Raw genomic sequence first — 21,022 nt, forward strand, 5'->3', positions numbered from 1 at the left:
ATGTTTATTGCAGCATTATTCACAATAGCAAAAACATGGAACCAACCATGCTGCCCACTGAAAGTGGACTGGATTTTTTTAAATGTGGTACATATGTACAATGGAATATTATGCAGCCATAAAGAAGGACAAACTTATGGTCTTCACAGCAGCTTGGATGGATTTGGACATCACAGAAATGAAGAACTGAGTACCACATGTTCTCACTCATAAGTGGATCCTGAACACCTACCACCACACTACCAGAAAGGGACTGGCAGCAGGATACTGCCAGAGGAGGGGAGGGGGCACGTAACATCAGTAAGGATGCCTGACCCTAAGCCAGGGGAAACGAGGTCCAGTGGGGCACCCACAACTTTACCTGCACCTAAATCACTTATGTAGGCACTCCTGACTTGTCTCCCACAACTTTAAAATAAAATAAAATAAAAAACAAGAAAAAAAGTGAATTCAAAAAAAGGTTTAAAATTCAACAAGCAGGCCAGGCACAATGGCTCAGGCCCGTAATCCCAGCACTTTGGGAGGCCGAGGCTGGAGGAGTACTTGAGCCCAAGAGTTCATGACCAGCGTAAGCAACATAGTGAGACCCTGTCTCTACAAAAACTTAAAAAATTAGCCAGGTGTGGTCGGTCCACACCTGCAGTCTCAGAAAAGAAAAAAAAAAAGAAAAGTATGCCATGGAGATCACTTGTGCTACCCAGTCTCACCTTTCGGTTCCTTGGCAGAATTTGCAATTTAAAGGAGCTACACGCCAGAGCCTCTGGAAAGCAGGTGGGCATCATGGGGCATGGGAGGTGGAAATGCACGGGGCTGTGTCCCTCTCGGCTCCACCACTGACTGGCTTTGTGTTTTGGAAAGCTCATTTGCTCTCTCTGACTTCCCTCTCCAGTCTACAAAGAGGCCACCTGCACAGTGGCTGTTGACTCCTTCCACTCCAAGCAGTTCACATGGAGGCCTGGGAGCCCCCAAACGCAGGGGAACAGGGGAGGCTTCCCTGCAGAAGGGCCTGGGGTCCCAGGGCCCATCTGCTCATTTTCTTCCTTCTTCTAGGAAGGAGCACAGGCAGCAGCCCCAGAAGCCCTAGGGCTCCAAGGAACAGAGTTTAAAGCAAAACAGAAGAAAAAAGCGCTGTTCCAAGTCAGTGGTTCTCAAAATTTTTTACTAATGGAACTCTTTTTTCAAATGAAATCTAAAGCAGAACTCTAATATCTAAACCAGATGTGTGTTATTTTACTAGGATAAACTTAGTCAATAAATTTAAATTTATGCCATTTATTCATTATAAAGACATTAAATGATCACCGATAGAGCCCTCTGATCCAAACAAAACCCTGAAAGCAGCTGCCGGGGGCGCCATTGAATGTCTCAATCTAGCCTCCACGTCCCATTTATTTCTAGATTTTCTTAAAGCTGTACAGCATCCACAAACCCTGCTTCATACAGAAAAGTAAATACAAGCAGGAACAGTGTTTAGTGGCACACTTCACAATCCCAGCAAAATCTTGAGTTAAGTGGATGCGGAAGGAGAAACCTGAATCCAAGTTCTCCCCGCCAGTGAAGCTGGCAGTATGAGCTCCCCCACATCAGTGGACTACGTAACACATCTGAGTGCTTGTTTTTGTTCCAAGTTTTGAAATAGCTCAAATGTGTTTGCCAATGCACTTAAACTAGCACTTGCAGAACCCCTGAAAGCCATGTCTCTGGAATCTTGGAGTCTCTTGAAGCACAGAAGGCCACAGGTCTGGAGGATAACAGAGGTGTTGTCTAGGTGCACAACTTTGTAAGGTGAAGAATCCCTTTGGTCCGAGAAGCTCGCCATCTCCTCTACATGTGCATTTTAAGATATTGTTTGCGCCATGTAGGATACAAATATCAAGCTTTTTGCTATCATAATAGAAATTAACAAATGATGATATGCTGAAATTCCCACAATGCTTCCCCACCCATTAGAAAAATGGGCTCAGTAATTTACCATTCATGTCCTAAAACAAAATAAAACAAAAAACAAAAGAAACAGATAGCCTGGGGAGTCTCATACTTTAAGAATGATGAAAGTAAAGAGTTTTAAAGTAGGTTTTCTTGACAGAGACACACACAGAACAGAAAAGGAGGGCAAGCAAGAGCTGCTGTCTTCCCTGTCAGGGGTCCTTGGTGAACACCAGGAGGGCACTGATAGACACTGGGCGTGTCCACACATGCGCAGGGTGAGGGGACGGAAGCCAGATGCTCTCCTGGTTTTTATGTTCATTTTGACTTAAGTTTTAAGGAGAGCCTGCTGGATTTTTCCACAGTCCACCCACTAATTAAAGACATAAGATGATAATGACTACGGTTGCTTAGCCTTATTTTGAAGCCTAACCAAATGTGGAATCTGGAGGTGGGGCACCTTATGTGGGGTTTGACTAGGCTGCATTTTACAGTGATTGAGGATTTCTAACACTAAAAAAAAAAGAGAAAGCACCCAACTTCATTTGCAAACTGAGTGTTTTTTCTTTTTTTTTTCTTTTGGTTCATAATTAGGCAATTAAGAATCTTAATAGACCAGAACTTCGACAGTGGAAGATTCTACTCGTTTATGGTCTGGTATATATCTGAAGCAATTCTCCCTGGAGAGGAGCTGGTGTTGGACAGTCACGAGCCTGCAGCACCCAGTAAAGCCTGGGCATGAGTGGCAGAGCCCCACCAGGAACTGGAAAAGAAAACTTACTTACTGTCACATTTCATCCCTTGATGGATGAGTCCATACAGCAGGGACCCACAGTGATCACAGAAGGTAGGGCTTCCGTAAGTGTGGATCTTGAACTTGTGCTTGCTCCTGGGATCCTGGGGGGAGAAGAAGCACAGTGCTCATTCCGGGACTGAAAGGGCCACAGGTCTGGATTCAGCTAGACTCGGGGCCTGACCACTTCCCTCCCCGATGTCAAAGTCTGATGGCGTCAGACAGTGTGCTGTTCTCAGGAGTCACACAACAAGTGGTGGTGACTTAGTCACATCATTTTTAAGGTAACAAATACCTCTGTTTCTTCTTTTTACGGGGTGTAATTTGCACATACCAGGCAGGGTTTCCACCAAACCTGTCACTTCTGGACCGATAGTCACCATAGCCTTTTGGGGCACAGTGCTTTAGACAACTTGGTATCTCCATCTCCCCAGTGCCTAGGCCGGGACACAGAATAGGCACAAAATCAGGGTGTGTTTGTGAAGCTGAACGAACGACCCTGAATCTGGATCATTCAGGAGATCTCCCCTTGGGCAAGGTTTTCAGACTAACAGGCACTTTTCCTATTCCCATACTATGCTTTTGCGTGGGGAAACTCCAGTGTGGTCAGATAGAAACCTGAAAGGCACTGACACTGTCCTTCTCAGAGCCACACTGCAGCACGCCTTGTCTAGCCACCATCCAGCGTATTGACGGTATAACTAGAAATTTTTTTTTCAGGTAAAGTTTTTGTTCCTCCACTCACAGACAGATTATGGTTAGAGAAGTAAAAATGATACACAGCAGACCATCGGGATGAAAGAGCAGACTCAAGTTACCGCTTGGTTCAGATCCCAGCTCTGCGACTTCCCAGAAGCATGACCCTGGACACACTATGTGTCCTTTCTACCTCATCTGCAAATGAGACTTAACAGCACCTGTCCACACATAAGTGGTTCTCAAGGATACAATCCTTGCAAATGCTTAGAAGAGTGCCTTACGCAGGGCAGGTGTTGCGCAGACAGCAGGTACGCCCCTCTGCCCTGGTGACTCTGCGTGTGAACTCTTCAATGTAGAGGACTGAGTGCAAAGATCTTCACATTCTTTCTGAACTACAAAACAATCCATACTCAACATGTACGTGTCAGAACCCCTCCAATTAAATTCTTCCTCCCAAATCACTCTTTGTGGCCTGGGTAGCTGCAAAGACAGAGTTGTCATCAACTGTGCTGGGGAAGATTTCGGAGAAGCAGAGCTTGGGGAAGGGAGAGAGATCCAGAGTTCTGGGCTAGACACATCAAGCCTGAGTTGCCCTTTTTCCAGTGGTTTGCAAATGCAAAAAGACACAAAAGGGATATTCTTAGTGCTGACATTCTAAGGATTTGGGTGCTGGCAATTTATGGGAATCCCAAAGGAGATTCTGATTACATACGTTAATTCACCCTCTAACTGACCTTGAACCCTACAACCTAAGCCACAAACATATATGCCAATGAGCTTATTATAATTACCTTTTATAAAGGCATAGATTTATAAAGGCATAGATTCCCTTTCAGGCATGAGAGAAGCATGAAGAATAATAAACCAAGCAATCGTGTGTATACCACCCAGATGTGGCAAAATGGGTGTTTCTCCCTATTTGTCACCACATGGTTACTATCCTCATTTCAAAGAGATGCTAAGGACCTTCCCAAAGTTACATGGTTGGTGGATGTCAGATCTGGGATTTTTAAGATACAAAACATTCCAAAAACTTTTGCATGTCATTTCTGCACGGGGCCATGCCAATCACCTCTGTATTGTTCCAAATTTTGTGTATGTGCTGGTGAACAGGGCTCAGACCTACGATTTGACCCTCATTTGGGTCCCATCCCAAGAGCTTTCAGAGATCTACCCAGAGTAGGCATCTGACTCTTAACAGTTTTAAAAAATGTTCACATTTGCAATATAATTTTTCTGGAAACAAGTCCACCACCTGTTTTTACATATATATATATTTTAGTCGGAGTCTCAGTCCGTCGCCCAAGCTGAAGTGCAGTAGCACGCTCCCGGCCACCGCAGCCTCGACCTGCTGGGCTCAGGCAACCCTTCCGCCTCAGCCTTCCAAATAGCCAGAACTACAGGTATGCATTACCACGCCCAGGTAGTATTTTGATTTGTTGTAGAGACAGGTCTCGCCAAGTTGCCCATTCTGGTCTTGAAACCCTGAACTCAGGCAACCCTCTTACCTCCGCCTCCCAAAGTGCTGGGATTACAGGCTTGAGCCACCGCGCCTGGCCTATTTATAAATAACATTTTATTGGAACTCAGGCATATTCACTTATTTACGTATTTTCTTTAGCTACAAGGGCACAGCTGAGTCATTGTGACAGAGATTGTGTGGACCACAAAGCCTAAAATATTTGCTGTGAGTATGGTCCCTACATGGCATCACCTGCAACTTGCTAGAAATACAAATTCCTCAGCCCTCTCCCAGACCAGCTGAATCAGAACCCCGGGGTGGGGCCCCAAGGGCTGTGTCCCAGCAGGCCCCGGAGAGGATGCTAATGCTGGCATGCATCCTGAACACAGAGAGCAGCTGCTTTGGAAAGTCACTGCACAGACACTCTGTAAGCACCTCCAAGGTGCGGGATGAACGCACGTGCAGACGAGGGACAATATTTATGAGGCCAGTTACTAGTTTATCCCTTAACCGCCTTTTTCAGGGCATGAAAAATCAATGCCTTTTTTGAGCGGATACCTTTCCTAGCAAGTAGTAGCTGTGAAAAAGGTCTGAAGTACGGCCCTAGACTTCCACCATTAAAGGAACCTACTGACTTCCTCAGTATCCTCAGTATCCCAGCATGTTGAGGGAGCGGCTGACGCCAGCACCAATTAAAAGTGCCCGTGTCGACAGGAAAGGCTGTGTCCTGCAATGTGGAGGGCAAAGAAGATGCCAGGGGAAATGAATCAACCAGTGTTCCCTGCAGAAATGAGACACCAACAACTGGCACTAAATAAATAAAAAAACGGCAGCTCACTCAGAGCCCTCAGGAGCGCGCACATGCCAGGCAGCCCCGAGGTGGCTGTCATGCCAGTTGGTTGTGACATAGATCTCTCTTGACGTGGCACACAAGCAACTCGCTTCACTTTTCAGGAAAACCTGTCCTGCTCATCCAACAGCCATCTGGCGTCTTCAGGCTCTAGCCATGTGGAGGTGTAGGAAGACAGGAAACCATCACTTCCACCCCCTGCATGAGTCTGGAGTACCACCAAGTCCTGGAGTCATCACATCCAAAATTCCACGTGTGGCCAAGGATCCTGCCTATGAGTTACAACCAAGACAACAGCAATGATAATGTCACCACCTGTCTGTGGATCAGCAGTGTGTGCAGATGCTTCACAACGAATAAGACTTCGGTTTAGAGCAAGAGACTGCCCTATAAAAAGAGCACTCGCCAGGATCCTGGGGGCCTGCATTCTAACCCCAGTCCTGACACAAACTCTGTGACCTTGGAAAAGTCAGGTCACTTACTTAGGCAGCAGAAATAAAACCAGTCTGCCTGTGCCCTGGGCTGAGGGTGAGGTTCAGCTCAGGCGACATATGAGAAAGGCTTTGCAACCTGAAGACCCCTAGACAAACACGAGTTTAGTATTATTATATTAGCCTCAAGAGGCTATTTCCCGGTGTCCAAGGCTCCCCAAAACACTTCAGTGTCTGGGGCTTGGGTGGGAAGAAGCAGCACAGCCAGTCAACTGCAGCCCTCCCAGGAGGCCAGAGCAGCGGCCACGCTGGCAGAAGGCAGGGGACTCCACGCCGATTCTGAGGTCCTGTCCCCTGCACCCCATGCCTGGGCTTTCCAAGACCATCCGCAAATGCTCTGTCGTTTTGTGACAACGTCTGCCAGTTTGAACCACTTCATGCGTCGTTTCGACCATATGGACCACCCCATCTCTCACACCACAGAACGGAATGCAGGAGCATGAGGTCTCCAGTCTGATTAAGAGACCGCAACGCTGGTGACTCGTGATGATTTCCGGGGAACAACGTGTCCCCAAAGCTCCCCGGCTCTCTGGGTTTCTATCAAGAGCCACTAAACAGCGATGCATTTTACTTCCCTGGGCCCTGATTTCCTCATGTGAAACCTGAAGGCATTGGTTTGAATCAGCATTTTTAAAATGTATTTCAAGCCAGGTGCAGCGGCTCACATTCACAATCCCAGCAATTGGGAGGCCGAGGCAGGAGGACTGCTTGAGCCCAGGAGTTGGAGACCAGCCTGGGCAGCAGAGCAAGACCTCATCTCTACCAAAAAGAAAAAATTAAAAATAAAAAAATTAGCCAGGTGCGGTGACACATGCCTATAGTTCCTGCTACTCAGGAGGTTGAGGTGGAAGGTGGAGCCCAGGAGACCACAGCTGCAATGAGCTATGATTGTGCCACTGCACTCCAACCTGGGTGACAGAGTGAGACCCTGAAAAAAGGTGTTTCACAGAGCCCTATGGTTGTCAGGAGGGGCCTGGTCTGCTGAGGAAGGCTGAAGAGGGAGGCCATAGCTAAAATTAAAGTTGAAAACAACTGGACTAGATCATCTATTCAATTCCACCTTGCTTAAAAACAAAAACAAAGCCCAACTTTTTCACTTGAAATAATTTAAGATTCACAAAACTTCACGAAGATAGTACACACTGTTCCAGCTTCTTCATCCAGCTTCCCTGGTGATGACATCTTATATAACCATGTGCATTTTCAGAACCAGTGCTATGTCAACACTGGCTAAACTACACACTTCAGGGTGTCACCAGACTTGCATGCATAACTTCAAAGTAAGTATTTCTATTGTACAACTTCTGAGTTAAATATACTGTTTACTGAGTGGGGATACACTGATATTAGCTGGCTAAACACCAATGACTCGAAGAGAACACACCAAACGGGCATCTGTCACTTCTTCACTGAATAGATAATCCACTGGATCTCCTGTGTAGGGGCCGTGGGAGGATGCCTCCAAGATTTATCTGAAAAGTAGGATTAGGATGCTTTCCTGTAAGGGAAACACGCACTGTTGCAAAACGTTTCTGACTGGTTTTTCAAAACAATGTCATTTCAAGTCACGGGCTGACTGAGAGCTCATCCAAAGTATGGTGCAGCCTGGGCCATGGGACCTGACGGGGTGAGGCATGGCACTTCATGCAAAGAGAGACAGGCTGAGTCACGCAGTACCATGTGGCCCACACTGGTCCCAGTGCCCTGAGGGCAGAGTCCTGACTCCTGGGCTGTGTGGCCAGGAGCTGTGGAGAGGAGCTGGGCCATGGAGGAGGGGCTGACTCGCAGGGTCCTCTGTCCTGGCCACAGGTTCTGAGAAGCCTTGGGATTTTTTATCAAGTCTATAAACCCTGATATCCGATTCTTCCTTGGGGTGAGCCCCAGGTGGCACCCCGGCATCTCTCATTGGTGTCTTCTCTGTGGCTGTTTCCTCCAGCTGCCATAACCACCTCAGGCCAAGACTCCACCTGCTGAAACACCTAAGAAGTCAATATCAGAGGCTGCTTCTTCCCCCAGGAAGTCTTTTCAGATGTCAGTACCAGATACAATTTTTCTCCTTCATCTGACCTTCCAGAGCATTTTATTTTTGTCATTTGTGTGGTACTTTTACCAAATTTGCCACTTAATGATAATTATCATTCTGTCCACCTCCCTTTCATCGTTTCATCATTTGTGTCTCTTACACAGAGACACAAATGCATTAGAGAACAGAGAAGGAACAGAGGTCTAAAGGTCCAAAGGACATGGTGCTGTTCTGAATTACCAACTGCACCAGAACCAAAGATAAACACTGAATTAAGTTTTAAGTATTAACTTTACCTCTGAGCTTCCTGGAAACCAAAGCAAAAAGGGGAAAGAGACATTAATAGGTTCCTCTAGAACTGCAAAGCTACCTAAATGCAGAAGTCTGTCTTGGTGTCCTCTGATATCATCTTGTCTCATATGTGGTAGACCTATAACATGTGTGTATGAAAGCAACTACTAAATCCTTAACAAAGCAGACTTTTGGCTGGGCTCAATGGCTCAGTCTGTCATCCCAGTACTTTGGGAGACTGAGGCGAGTGGATTGCCTGAGCCTGTAGGTTCGAGACCAGCCCGAGCAGCTTGACAAGACCTCGTCTCTGCAATATATCAAAAATTAGCTGGGCATGGTAGCACGCACCTGTAGTTCTAGCTACTTGGAAGGCTGAGGCAGAAGAATCACCAGAGCCCAGTAGTTTGATGCTGGAGTGGCTGTGAGTGTGCATGTCACTGCACTCCAGCCTGAGCAACAGAGTGAGACTCCAACTCAAAAAAAAAAAAAAAAGCAGACCTTTATTACTGTGCACTTGAGGGTTCTAGATTAAGTTATCCCACACATGAGTTATGGCAAGTTTAGTCACACTAAGTGCCACGAAGAAAAGGTTGGTGTATATGAAGTCTTCACTACTGCCAAGTCAATATCATCTTCCTTTTGAGTGAAATACGTATAAACCTTCTTTTATACTTCTCCAGGCCCTGAAAGCCTCTCATTAAGGGGAGTGTAAAACCTGCTGTCATATGTCACAAGCCTGACATTTCATGATAATGAAAGGAGGAAACACGCAGCTCAGACAAGTGGTTGGGGAAACATGAAGGCTTGGAGTAAGTCACTTTTCACAGGCACAAATGAAGTCTAACTCACACTCTAAATCTAGGTTGCTTAGAAAAAAGACAACACATGAAAAATCCAAGTTCTATGGAAAGCATCTGCGGCCTGTTTCTCATTTCTTGGTTTTCTAACAGAGCAACTTAATTGGCCGTCCTTGGAAACATTTCTCAATGCCTCTACTAGGACTTTGCAAAGCCCTTCTTTCTCATCACCACCACCACCACCATCGTGTTGCAGTTTGTTAAAGCAGACCCATGGATCTACGCTGCACAGAGTTCTGATGCTGACTAGGCTGAAATTTCCTTAGATGAATTCTTGTTGTGTTAGCAATAATCATCTGGAAGGCATATTCTAGGTAAGCCATCACAGTCATCAAGGATGGAGACAAATCTAGCAATATGCAGGCTGAACCCTCTACGGGAGTTAACGTTCCCTGCACACCAGGAAGCAGGCAGCCAATGATACTCTGGGGATGAGGATGCCTATACTTGAACAGACATCACTTCACAGGGCCCTTTAATGTGATGAGTAAAATAATGGCAGTGTTTTGGCTAGAGGTCATCCTGGCTTGAATTTTCTACCCATATTTGACTATCTCCGAAATTCCCCACAAGTTTCTCTCACAGGATCAAAATGTCTGTTATCGGGGGCTGGGGCTCAGGTTTTAAGAATTTCCGGAAAAGACTGCTCCGACAAATGCAACAGTAGGGTACAACTTCTGCAAAAGGTCAGAGGAGTATAGCCCCTCCAAACTGCTCTCTCTAAATACCAAGGAAAAGCCTCTGTCTGGGACATGTCCCCAGGCTTGGGTCTAAACGCCACCCCAAGCTGCCTACAGGAGAAACACCAAAACCACTGCTCCAAGAGTAAGGTTAGTGTAAATACTGTGATCTTAAATTTCTTGGGAAGTAGTTTGCTTTTTTAACTCTATGATCTTAAAAATTGCCTATTTCAATTAGTTGTTGTTGTTGTTAAAATGAGAGTATTTCCAAATCCAGGCCTTACGATCAGGATGATTTTGTGTAACTTGGGTGTCACCGTAATTGTTACATTGTATATCATGTGCTGAGCAAGGAGTCCACTGCCCCTTGAGCTGTGGAATCTACCTGGACTACCCTTTGTCCTTTTGTCTGGGCTCAGGAGTGCACTTTGTTTTTGAGCAACTGGTCTTGCTGAATGTAGTCTGTTCAAAGAAAGAGTAAAGGACTTCCTTTTCTGGTGATAGCAATTCATGTTGATCTGAAATGTAACCCCAGTTTATTCTGACGAATAACATTCATCTTAACAGTTGGACTTCACTTGTCAACCGAGGCTTTGAAGGAGACTTTAGGATTCTTAGGAGTCCTTTGCCCAGCTATGCAAGATGCTGTAATCGTTAAATGTGGAGCAAAAAACTCTTTAAAAATATTCTAAATAAATCTCCACAAGTAAGGCAATGGCTAAAAAAGCTGTAATACACATATACTATGGAATACTACATAGCAGTTAAATCAAATGAGCTAGATTACTCTGTAACAACATGGACAGATCTCCAAGATATACTGTCTAATGAAACCAGGAAGTCATGCAATGAAACATAAAATATAATGGCATTTATGGAAAAATAGAAACAAAAATGTGTCTCCCTCCCCCAAACAGTAATATAGTTATTTTTCCAGAATGATAAATAAGTAGATGCCTCTGTGGAAGTGTGGAGACAGACTACGTTCATCTTGAACACCTTTCCATATCATCAAATGTAACTAGGTTCAGAAATGAAAGTGAAAGGATACTTTTAACATTATCCGAAAAGATTTAGGTTAAAAATGTAATCCAGGCATTATCTATGTAATTCAAATTGCCATGAAGCCCAGCTGAATGCACTGATAATATGCTGGCTGGTTTGTGAAATGCCATTAGAGGGGGAACCTATGCATGTCATAGGGCCCGGGGCAGAGCACAGTGTCTGATCCCAATGGGCTTTATCTGCAGTCTCTAGCATCTGCTGAGAAGAATGTATCCATACGTGAGCACTGTGAAGATATCTGGTACCACCAGCCACAACGCAACTTAACTCTCAATTGACAGCTATATTACATCCAGCATCTTCCTACTTTGTAATACGTTGTATATGTTGTCACCATCCCAAGACACTGATTTATGTCAAGTTTTTGTCTCATCTGTCATAGCTTCTACATTAAAAAAAACTTTTGATAGTTTAACATGAAATTCCAATATTAAAATAACATAAGCCAGGCACGGTGGCACACACCTGCAGTCCAAGCTTCTCGGGAGATATAAGGGTCACTTGACCTGAGGAGTTCGAGGTTGCAGCACACTATGATCACACCTATGAACAGCCACTGCACTCCAGCCTGCATAACATAGCAAGACCCTGTCTCTAAAAAATGATGATAATAAAAATAAGAGATCTAAAATAAGCAAATATTCAAATACAAAGCCTAAATGTCAGGCTATTTCCTAGGTACCTATCAATTTCCGTATTTTGCGATACGCCCACAGTAAGCAAGACTCTAGGTGTGGCTCAGGTCCTGTTTCACTTGGGAGAAACTCGGTTATGCTGAGTTAACAAATCACTCTCAACATTTCATGGCTCCACACAGCAAACACTTCTTTGTCATGCTTCACTTAGGGACCCCAGCTGACACAGCAGCCTCTGCCTGGGACATGTCTCCTCTCACAGCAGAGGAGAAAGAGAAGGGGGGCTACTTGGCAGTCCTTAGATCTCCCCAGAAATGGTGCTGTCGTGTCTGCTCACACTTCACTGGCCAAAGCAAGACACGTGGCCGATATGGATGTCAACAGGGCAGGTTGTAACGCTCTTCCCAGGAAGGGGCAGCACATATTTTAAACAATTATATAGTCTACAAAGACCCTTGGAACGCTTAGTGTCTACTGACATCTTGCATGCATTGGCAAAGAACAAAAGACTGGGTTAGGGCTTCAAACTTAGAAAGCTTGTAGGTTTAAGCTTGACTGAAAGTAGTAGTTTCAAGTTGGTGATACCCAATAAACCACCCACCTTTTATGTATAATTTTAGCTGGGCAGCAAAGCAGTACCAAACACCCTCAAAACCTCATTGGTTGACATTTACTTCTCACTCATGCTGTCTGTCAGTAACTGCAGGGTAGGACCACCTGTCCAATCATTCCAGGACCTAGGCAAGAAGGGACATCTGCTATTTGGGACACATCATTCTCATGGCAGAAGAAAAGCGAAGCAAAAGGTGGAATTGAACAACACAACCATTAATGTTCTTTTTTTTGGAGTAGGAGTCTTACTCTGTCACACAGGCTGCAGTGCAGTGGCACGCTCACGGCCACCACAGCTTCAACCTACTGGGTTCAGGCGATCCTACTGCCTTGGCCTTCCAAGTAGCTGGAACTACAAGTGCACACTACCACGCCTGGCTAATTTTTTGATTTATTGTGGGGAAGAGGTCTTGCCAAGTTGCCCAGGCTGGTCTCGAACCCATGGGCTCAGACAATCTTCTCACCTCAGCCTCCCAAAGTGCTAGGATTATTGACGTGAGCCACCACACCTGGCCCTATTAATGCTTCTTACAAGCAGCTCAGATTGAGCCTGGGTGGGGGAGGCTCTGTGTCCAGGCAGAGGCTACAAGTCACACAGCAACAAGTAGGATTGATGATCCTATTACAGGCGAGAAAGCACACTGTGGGGGGTGATACATAAAGTCCACAGACACGCCTTTTTTTCTTTATCTACACCGTGTACTGAGAAGTTCATGTTCTTATTTCAAAAATAAATCATTATTTCTCTTTTTCCTACTGCTCTAAGGAAAAGTCATTCATATATTATATTTCCTAGCCCACTCAATTAGGTGTGCTGACTACTTCAACTAGCTTTATCATAACCCAAAGAATGGTAATCTTTTCAGGAAAAGCTCATGCTTTAAAAACATGGTGGGTTTTTTTAAAGTTTTTATTTTGAAATAGTTTTAGACTCACAAGTTGTAAAAACAGCACAGAGCTCCCACATTCCCTTCGCCCATTTCCTTCATTGATAACATCTTACATAATCATAACACATGCTCAAACCCAGAAATGGACACTGGTGCAATGCTATTAATAGACTCTATGTGGACTGGGCATGGTGGCTCAAGCCTGTCATCCTAGCACTTTGGGAGGCCAAGGCAAGTGGACTGCCTGAGCCTGCAGGTTCAAGACCACCCCGGGCAACTTGGCAAGACCTCTTCCCCACAATAAATCAAAAAATTAGCCAGGCGTGGTAGCGTGCACTTGTAGTTCCAGCTACTTGAAAGGCTGAGGTGGAAGGACCGCCGGAGCCCAGCAGGTCAACATTGGGGTGGCCATGAGCGTGCCACTGAACTCCAGTCTGAGCAATGGAGTAAGACTGCAACTCAAAAAAAAAAAAAAAAAAAAGACTCTTTATGTAGATTTCACCAGTTTTGACATGTGCTTATTATATATGTAAGCATAAGCATATGTACTGTTCTATAAAATTATATCACATTCGTAGTCATGATGCAGAACTGTTCCATCCCACAAAGAAGCTCCCACGTGCTAGCCATCCCCAACCCCTGGTAACCAACAATCTGTTCTCTATTAAAGTTTTATACCATTTTTTTAGCATCAAATAACATTTACACTAATTACAGATTTGTAAGCTCCAATGGCATAGTTTGAAAGGAAAATAAAACAGGAATGCAAGAACCATCTCAATTATGTAAACCTCTGCCAACCCCGTACAAAGTTATATGTCTCCTACAAAAATTCACGGCCAAGTTTATATGATTATCTGAGAACAAATCAGACATAAATGGAAAGATATTTATTCAAGAGTCTCCAGATCCCATCACTTTCATTTAATTTAGTAAAGACAGAATCGGGACATTGTGTGAGGTATCCTGTCTGCTATTCTGTGATGGTGTGGAGTACATTTTGAAGCCTAATATTTGGCAGTGGCTAAATAATATGTCTGAGATTCTGTACTTCTTTTTGTCATGAACTTGAAAAAGTATAACATTATTTGCAGAGAACTGATTTTTATGCCTCACTATGATGTTGGAAGACTCCCGGCAGCTGGTATTTGTTCGTCTGATTAAACACACAGAGAAGGCAGAAGATGTCACCTGTCTTTTTAATGACTGCAAAGTCCAGATGGGCAGAATCCTTTCCTTAGGAACCCCTGATCTTTATACAGACAGCTTGTTCCTCTAGTAGATATCTCCCAAGCAGCAACACCTTCCTAGTCATGTTAAGAGAAATTTATTTCCTAACGTTCAATAACATTCTTGATTATAACCTCACTTAAAAAAAAAAAAAAAAGCACATCTCATGGTAAAATAATAGTCTAGTCACTTGTCATTAATTTTCAACTATTTATTCACATGTTCTTTTACTTAGGTAAAAATCATATTCATTGCAATAATATTTTAAAATATAGTTAAGTAGAAAGAAACCCATATATATTATCATTTTGGTAGATTTCATTCAAGAATATGAAAGAGACAGAGATATGCTGGTCTACAGTCTTTTTTTTTTTTGAGGTGGAGTCTCACTCTGTCGCCCAGACTGGAGTGCAGTGGCCGCTCCCGGCCACCGCAGCCTCGCCCGCTGGGCTCCGGCGATCCTTCCGCCTCAGCCTTCCAAGTAGCCAGAATTACAGGCATGTGCTACCACGCCCGGCTGATTTTTTGATTTATTGTAGAGATGAGGTCTCGCTGCCCAGGCGGGTCTCGAACCCGCGAGCTCAGGCAATCCACTCACCTCATTCTCCCAAAGGCGTGGGATTACAGGCTGAGCCACTGAGCCCGGCTTTATAGTCTTTTTTTAACTTAACAGTTCATCTTAAACATCCTTCCATGTCATTAAATATAAAGTGATATCACATCGTACTGTATGATATTTCATCATATGGATGTACCATAATCGATGTAACAAATGCCCAATTTCTAAACATTTAGGTTATTTCCAATTTCTCACTTTTATAAACAACACTACCACAAGCATCTATAAGCACACACTGTGCAGGTGTCTTATCAATTCCTTAGGACAAAAGCCAGAAGTAGAAATCTTGAGCCAAAGAGATGAACATAAATATTAAGTTTAAAAGCCATCATCCACTGTAAGGCAGGGGTCTGTTTTCAATCAAGCTGCTCTGCTCTGCTGCGTGCTTGCTGAGCATTCTGGATAAGCTTGCCAATAACCATTTTTATATCTTAGCTAAAAACAAAAAAAAGTGGTCATGTTAACCCTTGTTTTTTCTTTATTTTGCTTAGGTTTGGGCATCTGTTCACGTGTTAGGCTTCCCCCATCTGCTCAGTGACCACTTGAAGCCTCCAAAAATTGATGATGCTCTTCTCTCCAGCTGCAACAAGCTGCTTGCCCCTCAAGGATGTACTGATCTTTTTGTTGATAGCCCTCCAATCCTTTTTTAAAACTAGGAATTGAGAAGCAGTGAAGGTTCAATTACTTTTTTGATAACTAAATCTGAATGTGTTAATTAAGGATGGCTAGTCAGAAGCCATAAGGCAGCAGAGCATCTGACAGATTAAACACACACACACACACACACACACACACACACACGCACACGCACACGCACACGCACTTCTAGTCTGCTGAGTTTCTTCGGCATGTAGTTTTACACTGACCCATTGGAGCAGGCTGTACAGGTATGAGAGGGTAAAAGCCCCTTCCACCCTGGCCTTTACTTTGAAAAGCCCCATCACGAGCACAGCTGTGCTGTCCATGCACATCCGCCCTTCTGCACCCAACTCTGCGCTTCCCTGCTCCTCTCTGCCCCAGCAGTCCTGCATTGGTCATGTGCTGGTGGCTGCACAGCAGGCAAAAATTCCCTCCCCCTCACCCCCTTTACTTAAACAATAGGAGGCCACACGAATGCACTTTCTCCAACTGTGACTTTAAATGCATCCTAAGCAAGGCCTGTGGGACTCAACCTGGAGAACAATGACAAAAATGGTACTTATTGTGACATGCCTCAGGATGGCATCAGAAGCCACAACCCTACATTTTAGCCCACTGGCATGACTTCCTCAGCTCTTGTAAAAATCTGAAGTTTGCCCTCAGGTAGCAGAAACCCCCTGTGCACATTTGAAATTCATCTTTCTGCTTTGTTTTTTAAGTAAAACAGCTACCCCCCAAAAATAACATGGCAAATAAGCCAATATTCCTACATGTAGCAAACAGCTGTATAACAATAAAGGCAGAAACTCAGTGTTGCTTGCCATGACGGACGTCTGGTCTTCAGTGCTTACTTTTCCCCTCTGTGGAGGGAGGCTGCATTTGTGCGTATACCTCCAGTGAGAAAGCTCTTTCCAGGACACAGAAATACTGTAACAGCTAGTATTCTAAAAATGATTTTTTCTATTAAGTGATTTAGCCTTAGAAAAATTCCACATTTAAAAGAAAAGGAGAAATATAATAAACCAAATGGTAGCCTGTGTGGCCAGCCCGTGTACCCAGCGCCGAGGCTGGTGTTGCAGTGGGTTCGGAAGCATGTCTTCAGTTTATCTGCTCATCCATCCTTCCTAAAAAGAGGCTGTCAGGAGGGCAGAGGGAGAAAAGGAGGCCAGGTAATTTACAGAGTCTACCTGAGCTTCAAAGGGTTTGAATTATTTCCTTTTATCATATGGTATGACCATGGAGGATCAGAAAGACAGTCCCCAGTTTAAAGACAAAGAAAGTCAAGCTCAGTAAAATAAACTATTTAGTCAGGATCCGGGGTTAGCAAGTGCCTCAGACTCAGGTCCCAGTAATGAGAGGGGGAACCCCAAAAAAACCAAAATCATCTTTTGGCGGGCAGGCCCCTAGGAGTATAGGCTTCGGCCGCTAGGTAAGTGTTCTAGGAACCCATCAGCATCACTGTACCAGCTACTGTTGTTGTGAGACACTGAGTTCAGCTTCAGTGAATTTTTCTTTTTCGGAGATCCTATCAGTTCTTGCGCATTTCATGATAGGTGATTTATGAGTCCACCTTCGAACACCACACTGAGTGCTCAGCAGGTTTTGACCAAAAATGCATGACCCCCATACCTCACCCTCCCTATTCACCTGATCTCACCCCCAGCAACTTTTTTTGTTTCCCTGGATGAAAAAAAGTTTTCAAAGGGAAACATTTTGCTGATGTGGAAGAGGTGAAACAAAAAACAGTAGAGGCCCTAAAAGGCATCAAAATTCAAAAGTTCAAAAAATATTTTGAGCAATGGAAAAAGCATCTCAATAGATGTATAGCGTCAAATGAAAAGTACTTTGAAAGTGACTGAAGTTTAAATATGTAAGAATAAATACACATTTTTAAATAAATAAAATCCAGGTTTTGTTGTGTCTCCCCTTGAAAACAGGCAGCAAAAGTCATTCTGGTATCAGGATAACTCATGATACATAGCATAGATGACTAAATGTTTTTTCCAATTAAATGAAATAAACATAGAGCAGAAGGCTATTTCCCAATGAGCACAGGGAGAGAAAGATAAAATGTAAAGCAGCATGATATGGAAATAAGTGATATCATGATATGGAAATAAGTGATACAGGTATCTTCCATGTTTAATATCTCTAGATGTCGATTCCTACTAATGCAAAGACATACCCAAGCTGGAGCAGAAAGACAGATACCCTTGAATTCCACTAGAGGGGAACAGAATGACGTCAAGAGATGCAAGTCATAAGAGTTTTAAAGTTCGTCACCAGCAGAGCACAGAGGAAGGAGCCTGTTACTGCTCTTGTGATGAATTTGTATTTGAGAGTGTGTGCCCCTCTCTTTCAAAACAATCTACTCCGAAGAAGTTATATCAAGCTGAAATCCGACTCAATTTCTATGATACATGCAATTCAAACATTCTGTTTTTCCTTTCTTTTCTTTTCTTTTTTGAGTTAAAGTCTCATACAGTTGCCCAGGCTGGAGTGCAGTGACACGCTCACAGTCACCCCAGCATCAACCTACTGGGTTCCGGCAATCCTTCTGCTTTAGCCTTCCACTTGGAACCACAAGCGCGTGCTACCATGCCCAGCTAATTTTTTTATTTATTTTAGAGAGAAGGACTCGCCAAGTTGCCTGGGATGGTCTCAAGCCTTCAGGCTCAGACAATCCACTCGCCTTGACCTCCCAAAGTGCTGGGATTACAGGCTGAGCCACTGAGCTCAGTTGGAAAGTTATTTTCCTATTATTCTTTGTCAAGTACACAGCATTTGACAGCAAAATCAATGTAATATCACAAAGAACTTAATTGATATCCGAAAGGGTGAAAATCCAAAATGGAGTAACGTTAGTCAGAGTGGCAGCCATTTTAACATTGCTTGGCTTTGTCAGTGCTTTTTCAGCAGTTTACTTCAGCCTACCTTACAATCATTAAACAAGGAACAAAACCGATTTCCAGGAGGCAGTTACTGGTAATTGTCTTGTAACCCCCCCATCCCCCTATCAAAGCAGGCTTTGTACTAATTATTCTTTTATCCAAAGTATTTGTCTTCCAGTCACAAATGACCAAGCTAATCAAATCTATAGTGATCACTTGACACAAACCGCGCCTCCAGCACCATGGCAACAGCTCCTGTCCCCACTAAAAGGGAAACTTTAAAAGCTGTCAACCTTAAGTGTTCACTGCCAAATGTTCCTTAAGCATCTGGCCCCTTCTCCAGTCTTGGAGAAGTGGATCCACCCTTTTTCTCTGATCTACTTTCTAACTAAATTTTCTTTGCTAATTTAATTTCTGTGCCAATCTTTGCATACCTGCTCAGTCCACTGACCTCACAATAGCCATAAGAGGAAAGGTTCTGTTCAAATAGAAATTTTAACAAGAGGGTAGTCTGCGATATAAATCATCATGGGAGACTTTCTCATGATATATAGAAAGATGAAGGGTTTAGTCATCAGACAACTCAATGATCCAGCTCAGTGTTTCCCCACAGAACCTTCCGCAATGATGGAAATGTTTGATATCCACACTGTTCAATACAGTAGCCACTAGCTACCTATGGCTTTTGAGCCCTTGTGACTTCTACTGAATCAAAAATATTTCTTTTAATTCATTGAAGTTTTTTTCATTCATTCATTTATATAGAGACAGGATCTCACCTCTGCCAAGCTGCCATGCAGTGGGGCAATCATGATTACTGCAGCCTCGAATTCCTGGGCTCAAGCAATCTTCTCACTTTAGCCTCTGGAGTAGCTGGGACTCTGGGCGTGTGCTACCATGCCTGACTGTTATTGTTGTCGCCTGTTGTTGTTGCTGAGGTAGAGATGATGTCTAGCTAGGTTGCCCAGGCTGGTTTTGAACTCCTGGCCTCCAGCAATCCTCCCACCTCAGTCTCCCAAAGCACTGGAATTACAGGCATGAACCACTATGCCAAGTCTGTTTCACTTAAATAGTCAGAAGCGGCTAGTAGCTACAATGTTGGCCAGTGCACATTTAGAACTCCCTTCTCAGTGATACCTTATTTGCTCAAGTCTATGCCCCTTTTTTCCCTACTCCTCCTCAAAAGGGTCATGATGACAGAGACAGACATGGAGAGTGTCCAGCTCCAGGATCACTAGCCAAACGGGCTGGCAGTGTGGCTGGCACCTCTCCTCAACTGGCCCTTTCAAGATGACCCCACGTGGCCAGCCTAAGGCGGGTCCTTCAGCCACACGTCTAATCTCTTGGTGGCCTCCCTTCCCACGCCACAGTCTGCCCTGGCCAGACTCCTCTTCATGATCCACCACCAGGCACACATCACGCCCGGCGCCAACGCTTCTGGGGGCGACCCGCTGCCTGCTCCGCTCAGCCACCATCTGGCCCCAGCATGTTGTCCGTGCCCCTTCTCCACAGCAACTCAACACCCTGCAAGCTTGCCCGGGCCTCTCTGCTGGCAGCCTGTGCCCCTCAGCCTTCACTGGGAAAGCCCTTCTATCTCCCTCCTCACCTCTGCTCGGCACAGGCCCTAAACATGCCCCTGCCGTGAAGGCGTCGCCATGCCTGGGCCGGAACCTGGTATCCCAGCTCTTCAGAAGGATGCCTCATCTGCCGTTCAGGGTTTCACTCAGCTGCCACCTCCCCAGAGGCTTTCCTTGACTCTCTCGTCTGGAAGAGCCCCCCGGAACCTCCACATTCCATGGTCTTAACTCGTTTCTTGCTTAGCTTCCTCCTTCTTAGTTTCCACGGGTTCAAACTCTGCATTTTAAAAAAGTGCAACTTCCATGAGCACGTGAGCTTCTTTGTTCACAGCGGAGCCTCCAGGATCCAGAAGAGGGCCCTCGCCTCAAGAGGTTCTTTGTGAACATCTGTCAAATGAGGAAGTCCTGTAGTCCCTCTCAGTGGATGGCACACGCTTAGAGATCAGAGGCCACATCACAGGCCTCCCGGGAGCTCAGCGCATGTCTGCCAAAGGTCAGGACAACAGCGACATTTAACCCACGTGGTAGCCTTCAACCCCTTTTCCTGAGGATGACACACCATCAAACAGTCTCCCTTGCCAATTAGTCTCCCAAGATCACTAAGCAGATCTACTACCTAATGATATATATCTGTCTCGTTTAAAAATTCTTCTCAAGTCTAGGCAAAAAATATCTGGCAGAGGACAACTTTTAAGGAAGGAATGATCAAGTAATAGTTATACTGTTGTCCATTTAGAAAAAGTCTAGATCTGTTATCTGATTTCACCTGTGAATTTATACTGCTATAAGCAA

General features: G+C 44.6%; 1 protein-coding gene across 1 annotated transcript in view; it reads right to left on the reverse strand.

Moving 5' to 3' along the window:
• The window catches only part of PRKCA (protein kinase C alpha), a 468,463-nt gene that overhangs the window by 163,798 nt on the left and 283,643 nt on the right, over positions 1–21,022 (reverse strand). The window contains exon 5 of the mRNA XM_008067537.1: positions 2,712–2,823. Within this exon, the coding sequence (XP_008065728.1) occupies positions 2,712–2,823 (112 nt within the window). The remainder of the gene's footprint in view (positions 1–2,711; positions 2,824–21,022) is intronic.

The sequence above is a fragment of the Carlito syrichta genome, unplaced genomic scaffold (assembly GCF_000164805.1).
Source record: "Carlito syrichta isolate Samal-C Ts95f unplaced genomic scaffold, Tarsius_syrichta-2.0.1 Scaffold309696, whole genome shotgun sequence".
Lineage (NCBI taxonomy): Eukaryota > Metazoa > Chordata > Mammalia > Primates > Tarsiidae > Carlito > Carlito syrichta.